Consider the following 17170-nt stretch of genomic DNA (forward strand, 5'->3'; position numbering starts at 1 on the left):
CTTTCTGCTCATTTTGATCCATCAAATTCAAGGGTTAGTGATAACCTTCATTTGAATGATAATGACAACAATTAAAGACTTGGAAGTGTCGATTTTCAAAGAAGTTGTTGATTGTAATATTATGAACTTGATAGTGTCAGAAATGAGCAAGTACTACCGGTATTTATTTTGTACGGAAATTACGGACATAAAGGAAAAAATCGAAGTTACAAAAGTGGCAAAGCATAACCGTAGACTGGCAACTGGCAACTGTTTTGTTGATGGGCCATGTGAAAAAAAAAGGAAAAACTATTGACATTATTGTTTATACTGGAAAGGATACAGACATTGTACACGATGTAAAACTCGAGTCTCTGGGCAAGGCCAACTCCAATCCTCAGACTGTAATATAAAAAAACATGGTGGCCGAAGTAGCCGGATAGCTGGTATTGGCTAACACGAAAATATCATGTACATATTACATAAACGGCGGTAAATTAACATAATAAATGTAACATCATAGAGAAAATCACTTTTACATGTATGAAAACGCTTCGCCAACAAGAATTACATATATTCTACTAGAAAAGAGACCAACAAGCTGATTATTTAGAAATTTCAATTCATCATATAATGCTTTTTCTTAGATTTCACTTCACTGGATAGATAAAAATACATGATAAAACTGTTAAAATGATACTTCTAACATCATTTCGAATGTTTCAAAATAATTAAGGTACAAAATTCCTCAATTTAGTTGCTCTTATGAGAACTGTGAAACACAATTCGTTGCATTAGTTTTGAAGTGGTGGACAATTTTTTTAATTCAGCACCCAACGAATAGGAAGTACACCCGAAATAATAATGTTATTGGCTTTACGTCCCACTAACTACATTTGTTATGATTTTCAGAGACGTCGTGAAGTACCGAAACTTAGTCCTGCAGTAGTTCTTTTACATGCCAGTAAATCTATCAACATGAGGCTGATGTATTTGAGCACTTTCAAATACCACTGGACTGAGCCAGGATCGAATCTGCCAACTTGGGGTCAGAAGGCCAGCGCCTTAACCGTCTGAGTCACTCAGCCCAAGTACACCCGAAATGATTATGTTAATCCAATGAATGGCCCTAGTAATGTTAACATAATGTTGACATATGGCACAACAGTACTTCACACAATGATAGTAACCTTAGTAATGAAACGTTCAGACACTAAAGACATAATAGGTTTTTACACATTAAAGAACATGAGTGCAAAAACTTTCTTGACTAAACACTGATATTTAACCACATGCACGAGCTTCGGTTCGGCGCAGTCTGCTTGATAACAGATATCCACAGCATGAATCGGAATGTGTTGGTAGTGTAAAACTCTACGTTACAAACCCAGCTAATCCCTCTAAGTCACTATTTCTTGTGTGTAACAGTATACATATTGCTCCAACTGTCACACTTACAAGTTTTGTTATACTCCAAGATCCAGCCAAACATTTCCACAGGCAAAGCACAGATTATTGTCAAATAAACTTGCATCTAAATCTCACTCGACACTTCGAAGCACATAGACACTAATGGAATAACAAAATATCTATTATATTCTACCTAAATTTATATTTTTCAAGGAACACAAATAGTTTGGAAGTAGACAAATGGTTTCCCTAACCTCAGACTTATTCTCAAAATGATGTATGCACGCTACAGTTTTGTCATGTACTTCAAAATAATCACGATGTATGTTCCTAATCTATTTCTATCTTAATATTCTATTCCGTAGGAAACTTAAGAATAGTTGTATGAGAGGTATTGCCATACTTAGACTAAAACCTAGTCCACCTAGTGCACTCATGTTTTTTAATGGGTAAAAACACGATCAAAACAAGCATATTCTCACATTACTGCGTATAATTACAGATCGTATGTGTCCACTGACTCATATAAATACACTCGCACACTTATATTCTACAAAGAAACTGACATTTATGGTCAACTTTCATAAAATTACACAGACTACATATGATAACAACAAACCAAAACAAACCCAGATTTCCTACAATTCCGCCTACTAGATTCGCCATCTTTGAACGGTCGAGAGTAGCATTAAGGTCTGAGGATTGGAGTCGGTCTTGGTCTGGGTCAGTACCATACCCTAAAGATTTGTTGATAGGTTACACTGTTGTAAAATCAAGTCAGTGTGTTGTAAAGGTTACAAATTTGATCACATAAGATAGTAGGCCTAATCGTACTTGTGTCAATTTTGTTATTCCTTCGATTATTTTGAGAAAAATATTTTCTACGCCACTATTTCAATTAAATTCAAGGTATCAGTTGTGGACCTAAGTGTAAATTATGTAGATTTATTAATACAGAAAAAGAATCAAAGATCGTAAAATTAAGAATTCAAAATTTTCAAGAAAAAAACTTAGTCCTGGTGGCCTGGGAGTGTCACCAAAACTCACTGATCAAAAGGTTAAAAGCAAAGCACAAATTTCAATAAATCTAGGGCATGGTGCTATGAAGAAATTAACTAAAATCCAGCAGAACAGCAGAATAATTATTAATACAAACATCTGTCTTATTAAAACCCTTGTATTCTGTTTTCTCATACAGTTGTAAGACATGGAACATAAGGCTTGTAGCAACCAACACATCAATGCCTTTGAAATGTGGTACTGGCAAAGAATGTGCCATGGACTGCAAGGTATAATATTTTGACTTATTTCTTTATCATGTGAGGCAGATCATATGGCATATCATACCTGAGCATGGGCTACATAAAGGGATGTGTGTATCAATGACCAGTCTAGAAAGCCAAGAATAACAGCCAAGAGGATTTGTCGTACTGACCACACAACACCTTGTAATCTGCAGGCCTTCAGCCTGAGCAGCAGACGCTTGGTAGGCCATGGCCCTTCGGGCTGTTGCGCCATCGTGGTTTTCTTTCACGTATCAATGAGGTTCAGTAATGAAAAAAACACTTTTATTTAGGTACTTCATTGCAATAATTGAGGATTTCATCTTTAGAGTAAATTGTCCTGTTGCACAGGTAAAGCAGAGAGGTTGTTGACCATCAGACTGAAAATCTATTTCTCCTGAGCACCTGTTACTTTTGGCCACTCAAATTACTAAGCTGTATGCATTTAAAGCATGTGAAAGCATGTGATACATAGGACATATTTTTTCTCCTAGAAGCATTAGAAATTTCATGTAAGCTAAAATGAAACTAAAAAATGCTAGACCGAGCTCGATAGCTGCAGTCACTTAAGTGCGGCCAGTATCCAGTAATCGGGAGATAGTGGGTTTGAATCCCACTGTCGGCAGCCCTGAAGATGGTTTTCCGTGGTTTCCCATTTTCACACCAGATAAATGCTGGGGCTGTACCTTAATTAAGGCCACGGCCGCTTCCTTCCCATTCCTAGGCCTTTCCCATCCCATCGTCGCCATAAGACATATCTGTGTCAGTGTGACGTAAAGCAAAAAAAAATGCTAGAAGGGGCAACAACTCCATCTCTCCATGGGCTCTGAGGGAGACCACAGCAGTTATACTTCTACAACAACAAAAAAACCAATCTAATACAGGAAATATATATAATAAAATAAAATAAAACAGAATCCAAAATATCAGTACTTACTCCACTTTCTCACAAACTAAAGGCGCTTGGCTGATGCTGTCTTCCTCTACATCTTCTTCTTCCTTCAAATCCTGCCAATACAGTACAATATAAATGTTAAACTAAATAACAGTTCTAGGAAAATACAAAGTAATTGTATAGAACTAGATTCCTTTATCAAATTCATTAACAGGGCTATCTGCCTTGTGGTCGTGGTCATTAAGGCATCATATCTTTATGATATGACACTGTGATTAGCTGGTTCACGTCCCATCAGTGGAAAAGAATTTTCACCATCAGAATGTTGGTCAGCAGGGTAGGAGAAGTGGTGGTAAACAATTTCTACTCCCCAGATTTCATCCCATAAGAATTCACATGGAGCGAGGGCATATGATGCTGTTGATGGTGATTCAACCATCGGATGGGGATATTGAGTCTTGAGCAGACACTTTGGTGTTATTTCACAGGGCAGACATGTACTGACACCATTTATCACCCTCTACCTACATATCACCATCATCATTATCGTCATCATCACACATCTAGATGTGAAAGATCTCCATGGACAACAACTAGAAAACCTCCACCAGCCCTCTCCAGCAGCTACACGACATGAATCAAACGTTAACAGAGCCTGTATTTTAATGATATGCCGTATTTTAACTGGTGCATTGTGGACATTGCTACCTTAATAAATCCCGATCATGGTCCCCTAATAATACAAATTTGTATTCATTAAATTATTTTCTCATCCTTTTCTACCTTTTAATTTTTGGTCTTTTTCAATTTTGCATCATAATTTTGTAATTTTCGATATTCTTTATGTTTCTTTCTAGATTTTAAGTAATTTTTCTTTGTTCTGTATCATTTACATAGTCCTTTTCATGCATTTAGTTGAATTATAAATATCTGAATAACATCGGAGCTTTGAATAAATATGAAGATTGAAACATCAGAAGCTGATTCATCTCAGAGCTTTTCAATGAGCAAGAACATGCTAGCAGGCACTTGATGACCATTTTCATTCAATTACATGCATATGATCACTGCCATTTCTTGCAGTGCAGAATGAAGAAAATATTTCATAACTACAAATGCCTATTTTCCTTAATATGTTCTTCTCCAGTAACACATTTCCTTAGCTAATAGCATTCTCCAGTAACACATTTCCTTAGCTAATAGCAAAGTTCTTTTCCTTTTCCCCCAGATATTCAAGATGAATCAATAAAAATAAATAATGTTGTACAATATGTACTATACCCCTATATTAAAGTATGCATCAGAGACTTGGAGACTTTGACAGCAAGAAATGAGGGTAAAATTCAGTCCGGTGCGATGAAGTTCCTGAGGAGTATGGTAGGGAAAACGAGGAGATACAGAGTAAGAAACATTGAGGTCGGAAAAGAGATAGGGGTAGAAAAACTGAGTGATAGGATGGAGAAAAATAAATTGAGATAGTTTGGACATGTTATGAGGACGGAAGAGGGATGAATACCAAAACAAGTGTTGGAGGCTAATATAGACAAAAAGAGAGCAAGATGGATGGATTCTGTCAAGGACAGTATAAGAAAAAGAAGACTAGATTGGAATACAATTATTACTGAAGAGGAGTGGTGGAAGGAGAGGCAAGGTGGAGAAGTGCCATAAACACCCTGACATGGCAAGAGCTGGACAAGGGAAAATGAAAATGATGACGATTGCACTCATGGATGGCAAAATGACTTAACACAGACAGAATACCAATGTTAAGTTATTTTGCTTGTAAGAAGAACTGCATATGCAAAAAAAAAAAAAAAAAATAGGGGGACATGGCTTTGGTGGACTGTATTGTTTAACCAGTCAGTGTGTAGTAAGCTATAGAGTTTGTTTTGTCTTGCTTCAACATGCTTTACAAACTTAAGTTGCCTATGAAATGAATCATCACGAGCATTCCTTTTAAAAAGTAGTGAAATGCATGGTGTGTTGTTGAAAACTAAAGTGAGCGTTGAACCATGCTTGTTGCAAGTTCATTTATTTGACACTTCTTTATGCAAATGGCTTCTATCAGCCTCATCTTCCCATATTTACCTATTAATGTCAAGTATTGTACAGTAGAGCGCAGCACCTACTGTGTTTAAACTGAGAGGTCGTTCATTTTGCGAGAGCAGCGATTTTTTCTCTTTGGAGCTCATCTTCACTGTGTATGTGTGGCAGATAACAACAATGGAAGCCACAATGTTTGAAGTAGCGTTTTTGTGTCATGAATAATCATTTAATGTCTTCAAGATTGGGTCTTTAATGCTTATTATTTTTAATTATAACTACTGATAATTACAGGTATGTTGGTGCTTCTTCCAATAATTGTTTTTGGTGACGATTCATTTCCAACTGTCACGGTTGATTGACATGCACCTTTTTCGCTCCGTTGTATGATATGTTTTGTGTGGGTGTGACTGTGATCTTGAGATGATGGTAAAAAGGGTCTCTGTGTGGCTACATTTTGGTGCACTGCGTGCTTTCATACTTTGAAATACCTATAATATGCCTCTCGTCTCAACCATGGACATTCAGGTCGCACGTGCCATGTTCATAGATTTGAATAAAGTGATAGTTCATCCTGGCCTTAAATTTATAATTGCACGATGCACACAAATGCCTTGATATGTGAGACCTGTTGATGATGACCGTGGGGTCATAATTTATGGTTTGTATTTGACAATGTTGTCCGAACGGCCGTTCGCATTTTTATTTCCCGATACCCTCATGTGTGAGTGCTGGATGTATGTGTGTTAATGTGTGTGAGAGAGAAAAGGAGGTATGTCGGTCGACCTGTTTTATTGTCCTGTTTATATCTGTACCTTATTTTGTTCTCGGTACAGATCTGTTTATTTATTTTATCCGTGGCTGATTCTCGGTCCAGTAGCTGCCATGTTGGCTGTGTATTTATGCATGGGGCATACCTGTAGTATTCTTTGATCTATCATTCTTTGCTTTTGGTCCATGGAGGCTGGTCTTAGCCTCATGCCGATATCTCCGTTCATCTTATCTGCTTTGTTCTCCGTGATGGGCGAATTGTTGAGAGAGCTACACATTGTTGATTACATAATAGTGTATGAAAAGCCGTGTCGTGAATGAATGGGTTTATCAGAAAACGAGCGACCTGATTGTGATGTGAGTACAGTCATTACACTGCAATGATGAAACAAAAATGGAAATTGAGAGGCGCTGAGCATTTTATAATGAGTGATAATGTATTCATACGAGTGTTAGTCTTGGGCTCACGCCGCGACACAGAGATGTTTATTTATGCAAGGTACGTCCATATTTATTACCATTATTTTTGCCCTATTGATTTCACTTACGGGTTCCTTGTCTTCATGTTTGTTCTGAATTTTACTAACAAACCCTAGTTTTAAGTAATTTTTCTTTTATTGATAGTAGCTATAGTCTTATCCCTTGTTCACCAACTACGAGGGGCGTTTCCAGCTCAGGGCCGTGATTGTGCCTTTCCTCATCGAAAATCCACGCCTCGAACTATTCCCTATGAATGTGTTAACGTCGATGATGTATGAATCACCGATTTTTTCTAGGGAGGCCCGGGGGGGTTTGGCACAAATGGTAGCAGAAGCGTGCTCGATTAGGACACCTCCTCTGAGAAGGAATCAGACGGGGTAGAGCTGGAAATGCATTTTAAGTCAGTTCTGGTCGCTTTAATTTAACCTTATGATGCTGTTAATTTCTGGTTTTAATCTTAAGTTTAATGTATAGTTTATGTGCATTGTTGTCGTCTTGCATACGTGTCTCGTGTTTGATATCTTTGAAACTTGGATTATGATATGGAGAATCAAAAGGCTTTAGAAATAAGTAATCGTACTGATAGTGTTACTGGAGACATGTCAAACTTGGAAAGTGAAATGAGGCAAGGTACTAATGAACTCGATAGTTCGCCTGTAGGGAGTAGCAACTCTAATAAATGCCCTGATGATGATAATGCCGTTGCCTGTCGTAATTGTACTCTTGGCAAGAATCGTGTGGAACAGATTTCCCCCATTTCTAGGCCTATTTCAGATCGCCATGCTAACGTGAACCTGGTATTTGATGTGAGAAAGTGGAGGTTAAATTTCTCTGGGGAAGGAGAAACTTCCAGTGTGATTGAATTCATGGAACGGGTTGAAAATATCGCTGAGTGCAGCTCGTTACCTCTCGATTTGTTGTCATGTCATATTCTTTATTCTTTCTCCAGATCTACATGATATGTATATGATCCATTTATATGGAGAAAAAATAACAAATCTTACCTAAACCAGCTCACAAAAGGAAAAGGAAAATACTGTCACCTGATAAACAAACAGACACATGAACAAAACAAAATAATAATAATAATAATAATAATAATAATAATAATAATAATAATAATAATAGAAAAAAATGGCAATAGGCAGAATAAACACTGCCGCCTGACCCGAGATCAACCCTTATTGATAGTCTGTTGGCCGTGGCAGAAATGTAGTCTGGGAGTATAATAATCAGAAATTAAAACAATAATGCATTGCTGCATATAGATATTAAACAATAACATATTGCTATGTAGAGTGCGAACTAAACCCATAACACATTGCTGTGGAGAGTGTCTACACAATAACATATTGCTATGTAGGATGCAATAGTGTAAGCAGATGGTGTCTGTTCTTTAAACACGCGGCATGTCTCTTCCGGCCTGGTACGTTACTCAGCACAATCTTTTCTGAACACTGACCTTCTTGTATTTCTACTTACATTGCAAACCCAGCTATCTTGTTACCTCCATTGCCATGTCCTTGAGCACTCTTCCTCCTCCCGTTTCATTATTACCTCCACTGCCGTGTCGCTGTGCACTTTTTCTCCTTACGTTTCATTGGTATTGTCCGTTCTTGAATTCCACTGCCTCGCTACACTTATTTACTTTTATCCACACACAGTTCACCTCCTGCTAATTTAATACTTGATCACTCTTATTTTAACTGCAAATAACACACATCCTCCACTATTCCCTTTAGCTTAAACAATTTACTTGCTGCTACTGCTTGTTTTTTTACTTCTTGTCATTACACCTACGTCCAGGTTACTCGTCTTCTCCCACATTTCTTTCAGGCTCAAGCTCCTCCCTTTTACCAAGCCACCTCGTGCTTCTGTCTTCTCCCTTTCACTCCGTTTATGTGCACTCGTCACGTCTTGTGGTTCCTCCCCCCCATTCACTCCGTGTTTCTTCCTTTCGTCTCTGGCACCGAACTCCGACCTTATCTCCTCAATCATCGTCTTGGACTCCCTCCTCATCTCTTCACTGATAACCTGTATGATCTCCTCTATCGTGATGTCTCCTCGTTGCGAGCTCTTTTCTAATGCCCTATTTTCCTTGGTTTTTCCTTTGTTTCCATGCCCGTTTTCACCAACTATATACTATCTGTAGTTCGCATTTCTTCCACCCTCTTCCCCATTACCACTTCCTTCTCATTCTGCTCCATTTCACGTAATTTCGTTACTGTCCAATATTTGGTCCATTGACCATTGGTTACCACTAATAATTGACCGTTGATGTAGGCTCTTAACCCTTCCAATCGAGCCCGGACCAAATGTCTTTTCAGGGTGTTTATATTCTTGATCCCATCTCTTCCCAAATATCTTTTAAACCAAATTTTTGCTCCCTGTATATTACCCGCTCCTCTTATCACTATTTCCGCCATCAGGGTGGAAAACAACTTCATTTTTATTGGTCTGTTACCCCGTGCTTTACCTACCCTTCCCACGTCGTCAATATGAGCTTCGCTAAAATTGATTTTCATCATTTTTTGGATGACTTCCACCATTTTGTATATAGTCAGCACTTTGTCCTCACCTTTTTCTTCCGGCACCCCATATATGAATAAGCATTTATTCCTGCGTTCTTGGTTACCATCTTCTACTGCTGACTTCAACTTTACCATCTCTTCCTCCATCTTCCTTATTTTCGTCTTGAGTGATGTAATTTCTCTCTCGTTAGTTTCCACTTTGGTCATTGTTTCCTCCATTTTTCCCTGTATCCATCGCCATATATTTTCAAGTTCTTTCACTTGTTCCTTCATCACATTTTTAATCTGTTCAAATGGGCAAACCTCTTCTACAACTTCTTTGACCACTTTTCTTATGACCTCCACGTCCTCCCAGTTCATGTTGCCACTGTGAGTCGGACCGGGATTTGTTTCCACACCCCCTATAATTAACAGTACCATAATCACCGCTGCCACCTGTATTATCTCATCCATCATTCTCGTTTCTACTTTACCTCTTTCACTCCAGGCTGTTTCCATCTTCCATCTTCCTTGCCATCTTCCAATAACCACCCGATATTGGTCCACACCAATCATCTTCCTCTTCTCTCCCGTCTTTCTTCCCACTCGCCGCACACACCGCGCTCCCGCTCTACCGGCACTGTCAGCTCTGAACGTCTGCTTCCGTTCGCTGCTTAGGTAAGACTGCTCTCGATTTGTTTGTCCCTGTTATCCCAGGAATGCTGGAAGGGCCAGCTCTAAAATGGTTCAGGCTTATAAAAGGTAGCGTCCTGACGTGGGACGAGTTTGCTAGCCACATTAAACAACGCTTTGGGGTCTCTGATATGGATTACTGCTTGAAGCAGGAAATCTTCCGCAGGACGCAAGGAGTAGGAGAAAGTATTGACAATTATGCCACCGGAATCCTAACTCTATTTAACCGCATGTGTGTTAAAGTGCCCGAAACCAAGGTTTTCGACCAGTTCTACAGGAATCTAGCGACCGACTACAAACTGTACATCAAACGATCTCAAGTAGAAAGTGTTGAGGACATTATTAACCTAGGTCGCGAGTTCGAGTCCGTTGTGAGTCAAAACAAACAGTACTGTCCGCCTCCTGTTCCGTCCGATTGCTCATTTCCTGATGTTGCTTGTCGTGCGCCCGTCAAATCCGTTACCTTTGGTACCCCCCATTCTCCGTCTCGTCCCACCCGTGGTCCCGAACGCAAGCCCAACTTGGAAACTCCGCACCAACCTTACGTCAATGCAACCCAACCGTCCAACTCGGCTACTGTAAATGGCGGTAGAGCCAGGTCGTGCTAGAATTGTGGAAAATAAGGTCACATCTCGAAGAACTGTTGGTCTAAGTCCCCTGTTAGGTGCCCTCAGTGTGGTCTTGGTGGCATCACTGTGCGCGTATGTCCTCATTGTAACCCTCAGCAGGGAATCTAGATGCACGCCAACGTGATGGCCCGCCGTTGGCGCCTGATGTTGGTCTAAATAAGAGTATCTGGGGCCTTCCATCATCTACCCCATGGGCCAAAGTTTATACTGGAACTCGTATATTGTATGCCTTGTTAGACACTGGTTCGTGTGTTTCGTTTGTGAACCAATCCCTTGTGCTTTCTACCAATTTAGAGTATCTCCCTGAGTATGAGAGTCAGAGATAGTACGTGTCTGTCGATGGCCGCGAGGTATGTCCCGTAGGTCGGACCAAGTGTCATATAAATCTTCATGGTCTTTCGTGGGATTGGACGTTCAATGTTGAACCCAACCTGTCCGCGCCGATCATACTAGGGACTGATTTTATGCTGGCTACCGGTTTATCCATTGATTTCATCAATTGGACTTTCGCCTTTCGCTTTAAATCCGATGTCAGTCACCCCTTTGAGGCCCCATTCCAACGTCTCACTGTGTGCGCCCTGTCGAAATCTCCACTTACCGACGCCTCGTGTGAACTCTCTGATAATCAAAACCTCATGTTAAACTGCTTGTTGGAGGAATTTTCTGATGTGTTGACCGATAAGCTTGGGTGTGCAAAGAATTTCTCTTATTCCATTGAGCTCAAAGATGATACGCCTGTTAGATCCCCTCCGTTCAGTTGTTCGCCCCCGAAATTGTCCGCGATGAGAGAATATGTCAACGACCTGCTGGATAAGAAGGTCATCAGTCCCTCCAAGTCTCCCTATAGCCTTCCTAGTCCCTAAAAAGGACGGTAAATTCAGGTTCATCTTAGACTATCGCAAGGTCAATAAGAACATCGTCTTTGACAGCTTCCCCTTACCCACCATCGAAAGCACCTTCCAACACTTTCATGGCGCAAAATACTTCACCGTGTTTGACTTCAATTCGGCATATCGCCAAATCCCTTTGGATCTCAAAAGTCGCCCTTGTACTGCCTTTGCTACTCTGTTTGGATTGTTCCAATTTAATAAAGTCCCGATGGGCATTTAGATTGGAGGACAAGCGCTTAGCCACATGATGGATTCGATCTTCGGAGATCTCAAATTTTCATGTGTCTTTAATTTTTTGGATGATCTTCTGATTTTTTCACCAAGCTTTGATGAACATCTGGCTCACCTTCGTGTGAAGTTCTCAGTCGTATGCGCAAGCACAGTTTCACGATCAACCCTCAGAAGGAGTCTCTTTGCTCCAAATGTCTAAATTTCCTAGGTCACATCATATCCGATTCTGGAATCGCCGTAAACCCGGACAGGGTCAAATGTATCAAGGATTTTCCTCAGCCTAAAAACGTTCGTGGTGTGAGAAGATTTCTGGGTATGGTCGGTTTTTACAGCCGCTTTATCAAAAATTTTCCTCAGATTTCGGCCCCCTTAAACCTGCTGAAAAACAAAAACAGTCGCTTTGTCGGGAGCCACGATCAAACTCATGCCTTCGAGCAACTGAAAAAGGCACTTTGTGAAGCCCCTGTGTTGCACAGTCCGGATTTCTCCCGTGATTTCATCCTCCAATGTGATTTCAGTGAGCTCGTTATTTCTGCTGTACTTAACCAAGCCGATGAGGAAGGTGGGCTAGCCCCCGTCGCGTACTTTAGCAAACTGTTACATGGAGCTGAACTGAGGTATTCCATTTACGAAAAAGAATGCCTAGCCGTAGTTTTGGGTGTTGAGAAGTTTTGCTCATATTTGGAACACCGCCATTTCTATGTCCACACCGTCAATCAGGCCCTATCGTGGATGAGCGCCAATGTAAAAGACTTGGTCGAACTACTAGGTGGATCCTCTGGTTGTCCGCTTACAAATTCGCTTCGCGGTGGTTCATGTTCGTGGGAAAGATAATGTTGTAGGTGACTGTCTGTCGCGCATGTTTGACAGGGTAAAGGAGAATGAGGTTGGACCTGAGGAAGACCCTGTTCTGATTGATGAGGTTGACAGCATCAACATTTTACAAAATTACCCTTGGTCTTTCACGGACATTTCCGAATACCAGAAGGATGACTCGGAGTGTCAAGAATTGTTGAAACGAATCGCGGATGGGTCTCTCGAAGACGAGTCGTATAGTGTCAAAAGAGGGTTGTTGTTTCGTCAGAATCGCAAAAACAGTAGAGACAAAATCTACGTTCCTCTCAAATTATGGTCCATGCTGTTCAATTTCTATCATGACTCCTATCTGGGTGCCCATCTGGGCCAATATAAAACCTTAAATCGTATCTCTTGTGACTTCTTCTGGCCTAACCTCAAAAAGAGAGTTTTGGAGTATGTGAAAAGTTGCAACGTTTGCCAAAGAACAAAACCCGCGCAGTCTTCTCTTACTGGACTCCATTCTGCTGACATGGCAACGTGCCCCGGAGAAAGGTTATTTATTGACTATTTCGGCCCTCTCACAAGATCCAAGAATGGCAACATTGGGATTCTGTCCGTCATTGATGCGTTTTCAAAATTAGTCTGGTTATTCCCTGTACGTAAAATTAATTCGAATAACATCATACGCCGTTTATCCCAGCATAATTTTGGAATTTATGGACCCCCTAAAGTGATAGTGACCGACAATGCGTCCACCTTTAGCTGTCATAAACGCCACCAATTATGCTTTGGTTGGGGAGTGAAGCATGTGTTTCTGAGCCCCCACTACCCCAATCCCTCGCATGTTGAACGATTTCACCGTAATCTCAAAGCCTGTTTGACGGCATTTCACAGCGCTGATCAGCGCAACTGGGACTGTAACTTGGATTTTTTGTTTTAGCTTTCAACAGTGGTGTGCATGAGTCGCACCGGCAAGCCCTGACAACTCTATTTTTAGGAAGGAACCTCGTCGACCCGCTGCAGTTGAAGTGGGATATCGGATACCTGTCCAAGCCGTCCAGGATGATGGATGTGGAAGCCAAATGGAAGGAAGCTGTGGCACAGTTAACCAGAGCCCGAGACCAGGTGGCAAAGAGGTACAATCAAGGCAGGAAAAAAGTAAACCTGGAAGTTGGAGACCTGGTCGTGGAAAAGATTTTCCCAATAAGCTCAGCGGCAAATCAGGTCACGGCCAAATTGTGTTACAAATGGTCTCACCCCAAAAAGGTAATCAGGTACTTGGGACTTGGGACCTGTGACGGTTGAGTTGGAAGATGTCGTAAGTAAAAGGTTGAGTAAGGCTCACGTTTCATTGGTAAAACTTTACCACCAAAGGAGTCAGTAAACCTTGAGTATTTTAATGATATTATGTATCAGTAGTGATGTCATAAACCTTGTATTTGTCAAATTCCCCTATTTTCTAAACTGCTTTTTTTTCAGGTAGAAATCATGCAAAATGAATGAGGACGGAAGAGAGAAAGGATTGGTTTGCTGGAGATAAACTGAATTAAATTCCGAATCCTAGCTATACGAGAATGTCATGCCTGACTGTTCAGTTTCTTTTGTATGCCTGATTTTCGACCTGTGAATACGTGGAATGAATTGTGTATAAATGGACTGATTTGAATCAGCGTTATACGTATCAAGAAAATACAGACCTCTCGTGAGGCGGACTGACATCTTTTAACCGTGTACTATTGCAACTAACTTTAAAAATTTCATGTGTCTGTAAAAATGTAGCAACAAGTAGATTATAAGTTCTAGGCTAATTTGAGCACGCGCTCGTAGTTTTTAAGTTTCTGGACCTCTTTTAAAATGCGTCCGCTCATCCGATCAACGAGCTAATGTTTGAACCATGCTTGTTGCATGTTCATTTATTTGACACTTCTTTATGCAAATGGCTTCTATCAGCCTCATCTTCCCATATTTACTTATGTATGTCAAGTATTGTACAGTAGAGCGCAGCACGTACTGTGTTTAAACTGAGGGGTCGTTCATTTTGCGAGAGTGGTGATTTTTTCTCTTTGGAGCTCATCTTCTCTGTGTATGTGTGGCAGATAACAACAATGGAAGCCACGATGTTTGAAGTAGCGTTTTTGTGTCATAAACATTTATTTAACGTCTTCAAGATTGGGTCTTTAACACTTATTATTTTTAATTATAACTACTGATAATTACAAGTATGTTGGTACTTTTTCCGAAAGTTGTTTTTGGTGACGATTCATTTCCAACTGTCACGGTTGATTGACATGCACCTTTTTCACTCCGTTGTATGATATGTTTTGTGTGGGTGTGACTGTGATCTGGAGATGATGGTAAAAAGGGTCTCTGCGTGGCTACATTTTGGTGCACTGCATGCTTTCATACTTCGTAATCCCTATAATATGCTTCTCGTCTCGACCATGGACATTCAGGTCGCATGAGGCGCGTCATGTTCATAGATTTGAATAAAGTGATAGTTCATCCTGGCCTTAAAATTTATAACTGCATGATGCACGCAAATGCCTCGAATATGTGAGACCTGTTGCTGATGACCGTGGGGTCATAATTTATGGTTTGTATTTGACAATGTTGTCCGAACGGCCGTTCGCATTTTTATTTCCCGATACCCTCATGTGTGAGTGTGAATGCTGGATGTATGTGGGTTAATGTGTGTGAGAAAGAAAAGGAGGTATGTCGGTCGACCTGTTTTATTGTCCTGTTTGTATCTGTACCTTATTTTGTTCTCGGTACAGATCTGTTTATTTATTTTATCCGTGGCTGATTCTCGGTCCAGTAGCCACCATGTTGGCTGTGTATTTATGCATGGGGCATACCTGTAGTATTCTTTGATCTATCATTCTTTGCTTTTGGTCCATGGAGGCTGGTCTTAGCCTCATGCTGATATCTCCGTTCATTTTATCTGCTTTGTTCTCCGCGATGGGCAGATTGTTGAGAGAGCTATACATTGTTGATTACATAATGGTATATGAAAAGCCGTGTCGTGAATGAATGGGTTTATCGCAAAACGAGCGACCTGATTGTGATGTGAGTACAGTCATTACACTGCAATGATGTAACGAAAATGGAAATTGAGAGGTGCTGAGCATTTTATAATGAGTGATAATGTATTTGTATGAGTGTTAGTCTTGGGCTCACGCCGCGACACAGAGATGTTTATTTATGCAAGGTACGTCCATATTTATTACCATTATTTTTGCCCTATTGATTTCACTTACGGGTTCCTTGTCTTAATGTTTATTCTGAATTTTACTAATAAACCCTAGTTTTAAGTAATTTTTCTTTCATTGATCGTAGCTATAGTCTTATCCCTTGTTCACCAACTACGACGGGCGTTTCCAGCTCAGGGCCGTGATTGTGCCTTTCCTAATCAAAAATCCAGGCCTCAAATTATTCCCTATGAATGTGTTAACGTCGATGATGTATGAATCACTGATTTATGCTAGGGATAGTTATGAGGCCCGGGGGGGGGGGTTGGCACAGCGTTCAGTGATGCACAGTTTCTACAGGACAAGCTCTTATGTACTGTTTGTTTACATGCAGTTATCTAACATAAGGTACCTAACAGAGGCAGAATGTATTTGTCCTGTCCCATTGTTACAGGAAAGCAGGACTATTCATGCAGATGCCACACGGCTTCATGTGGCTAAATTTGTTGTAAACAGGGTCTGGAAAAGAATCAGAGAAATAACATTGCCCTCTAGGAGATCAGGCCAGGGTAGAAAGTGAAAACTACAGCCAGAGAGAACCGGTATGGGGTCAATTGTGCACTTTAACAGCACATGGTACAGTTTAAGAGCAACAAAATGATTTGTGGGCAACAACTGTTGCAACTGTTGATGACAAAACCATCTGCAACAGACTGCAAAAGGCAGGCTTAGCTTCTGAAGGCCTTACAAAGGTCTGCAATTAGCACTTTATCACAGGAGAGACTGACTAAATCTTCAGCATTCACATGGGAACCAGGAGCTCTGACATTGGTGCAATGTGATGCTTCACTGATAAATCACACTTGCACTCATCGTGTGATGGATATCTGCGGGTGTATCATCGACGTGAAGAGTAGTATACAGAGGCAGTCCAGGAAGTGAACAAGTCTGATGCTGGGTCTGTCATGGTTTGAGGTGGCATCACTCTCGACAACTGAATGGAACTTGCGGTGATCAGATACGAACTTACTACTGACAAGTACATACAGTACATTGTGCTTATTTATAGTATGCCCACTGCAGCAGTTATGAGTCCCCAGTTTCTGGTACAAGAGCACAACAAAAGGGTGCATACAGCAGCCGCCATCAAGGCTGCCCCTGAGGAACTCCTGATTCAAAGCATGGAATGGCCCACTATGAGTCCCAATCTCAGTCCCATTGAGTACTTATGGGACAAGCAAGATCGACAAGTCCAAAAACATTTAAGAGCTCCTCAGATAATTCACGAACTACAGATGCTCTAGTCGAAAAATGGGAAACACTCCTATGGTGGAAGTGTGTTTTCTAATCAGAAGTATGCCTCATATATG

General features: G+C 40.6%; 1 protein-coding gene across 3 annotated transcripts in view; it reads right to left on the minus strand.

The window, feature by feature from the left end:
• LOC136879410 (gastrula zinc finger protein XlCGF57.1) overlaps positions 1–17170 on the minus strand; it is a 49095-nt gene that overhangs the window by 15912 nt on the left and 16013 nt on the right. For all 3 annotated transcript variants that reach the window (XM_067153229.2, XM_067153228.2, XM_067153227.2), the window contains exon 4: positions 3610–3680. In XM_067153229.2, coding sequence (XP_067009330.1) covers positions 3610–3680 — 71 coding nt within the window. The remainder of the gene's footprint in view (positions 1–3609; positions 3681–17170) is intronic.

This window comes from Anabrus simplex, chromosome 8, assembly GCF_040414725.1.
Source record: "Anabrus simplex isolate iqAnaSimp1 chromosome 8, ASM4041472v1, whole genome shotgun sequence".
NCBI classification, from domain to species: domain Eukaryota; kingdom Metazoa; phylum Arthropoda; class Insecta; order Orthoptera; family Tettigoniidae; genus Anabrus; species Anabrus simplex.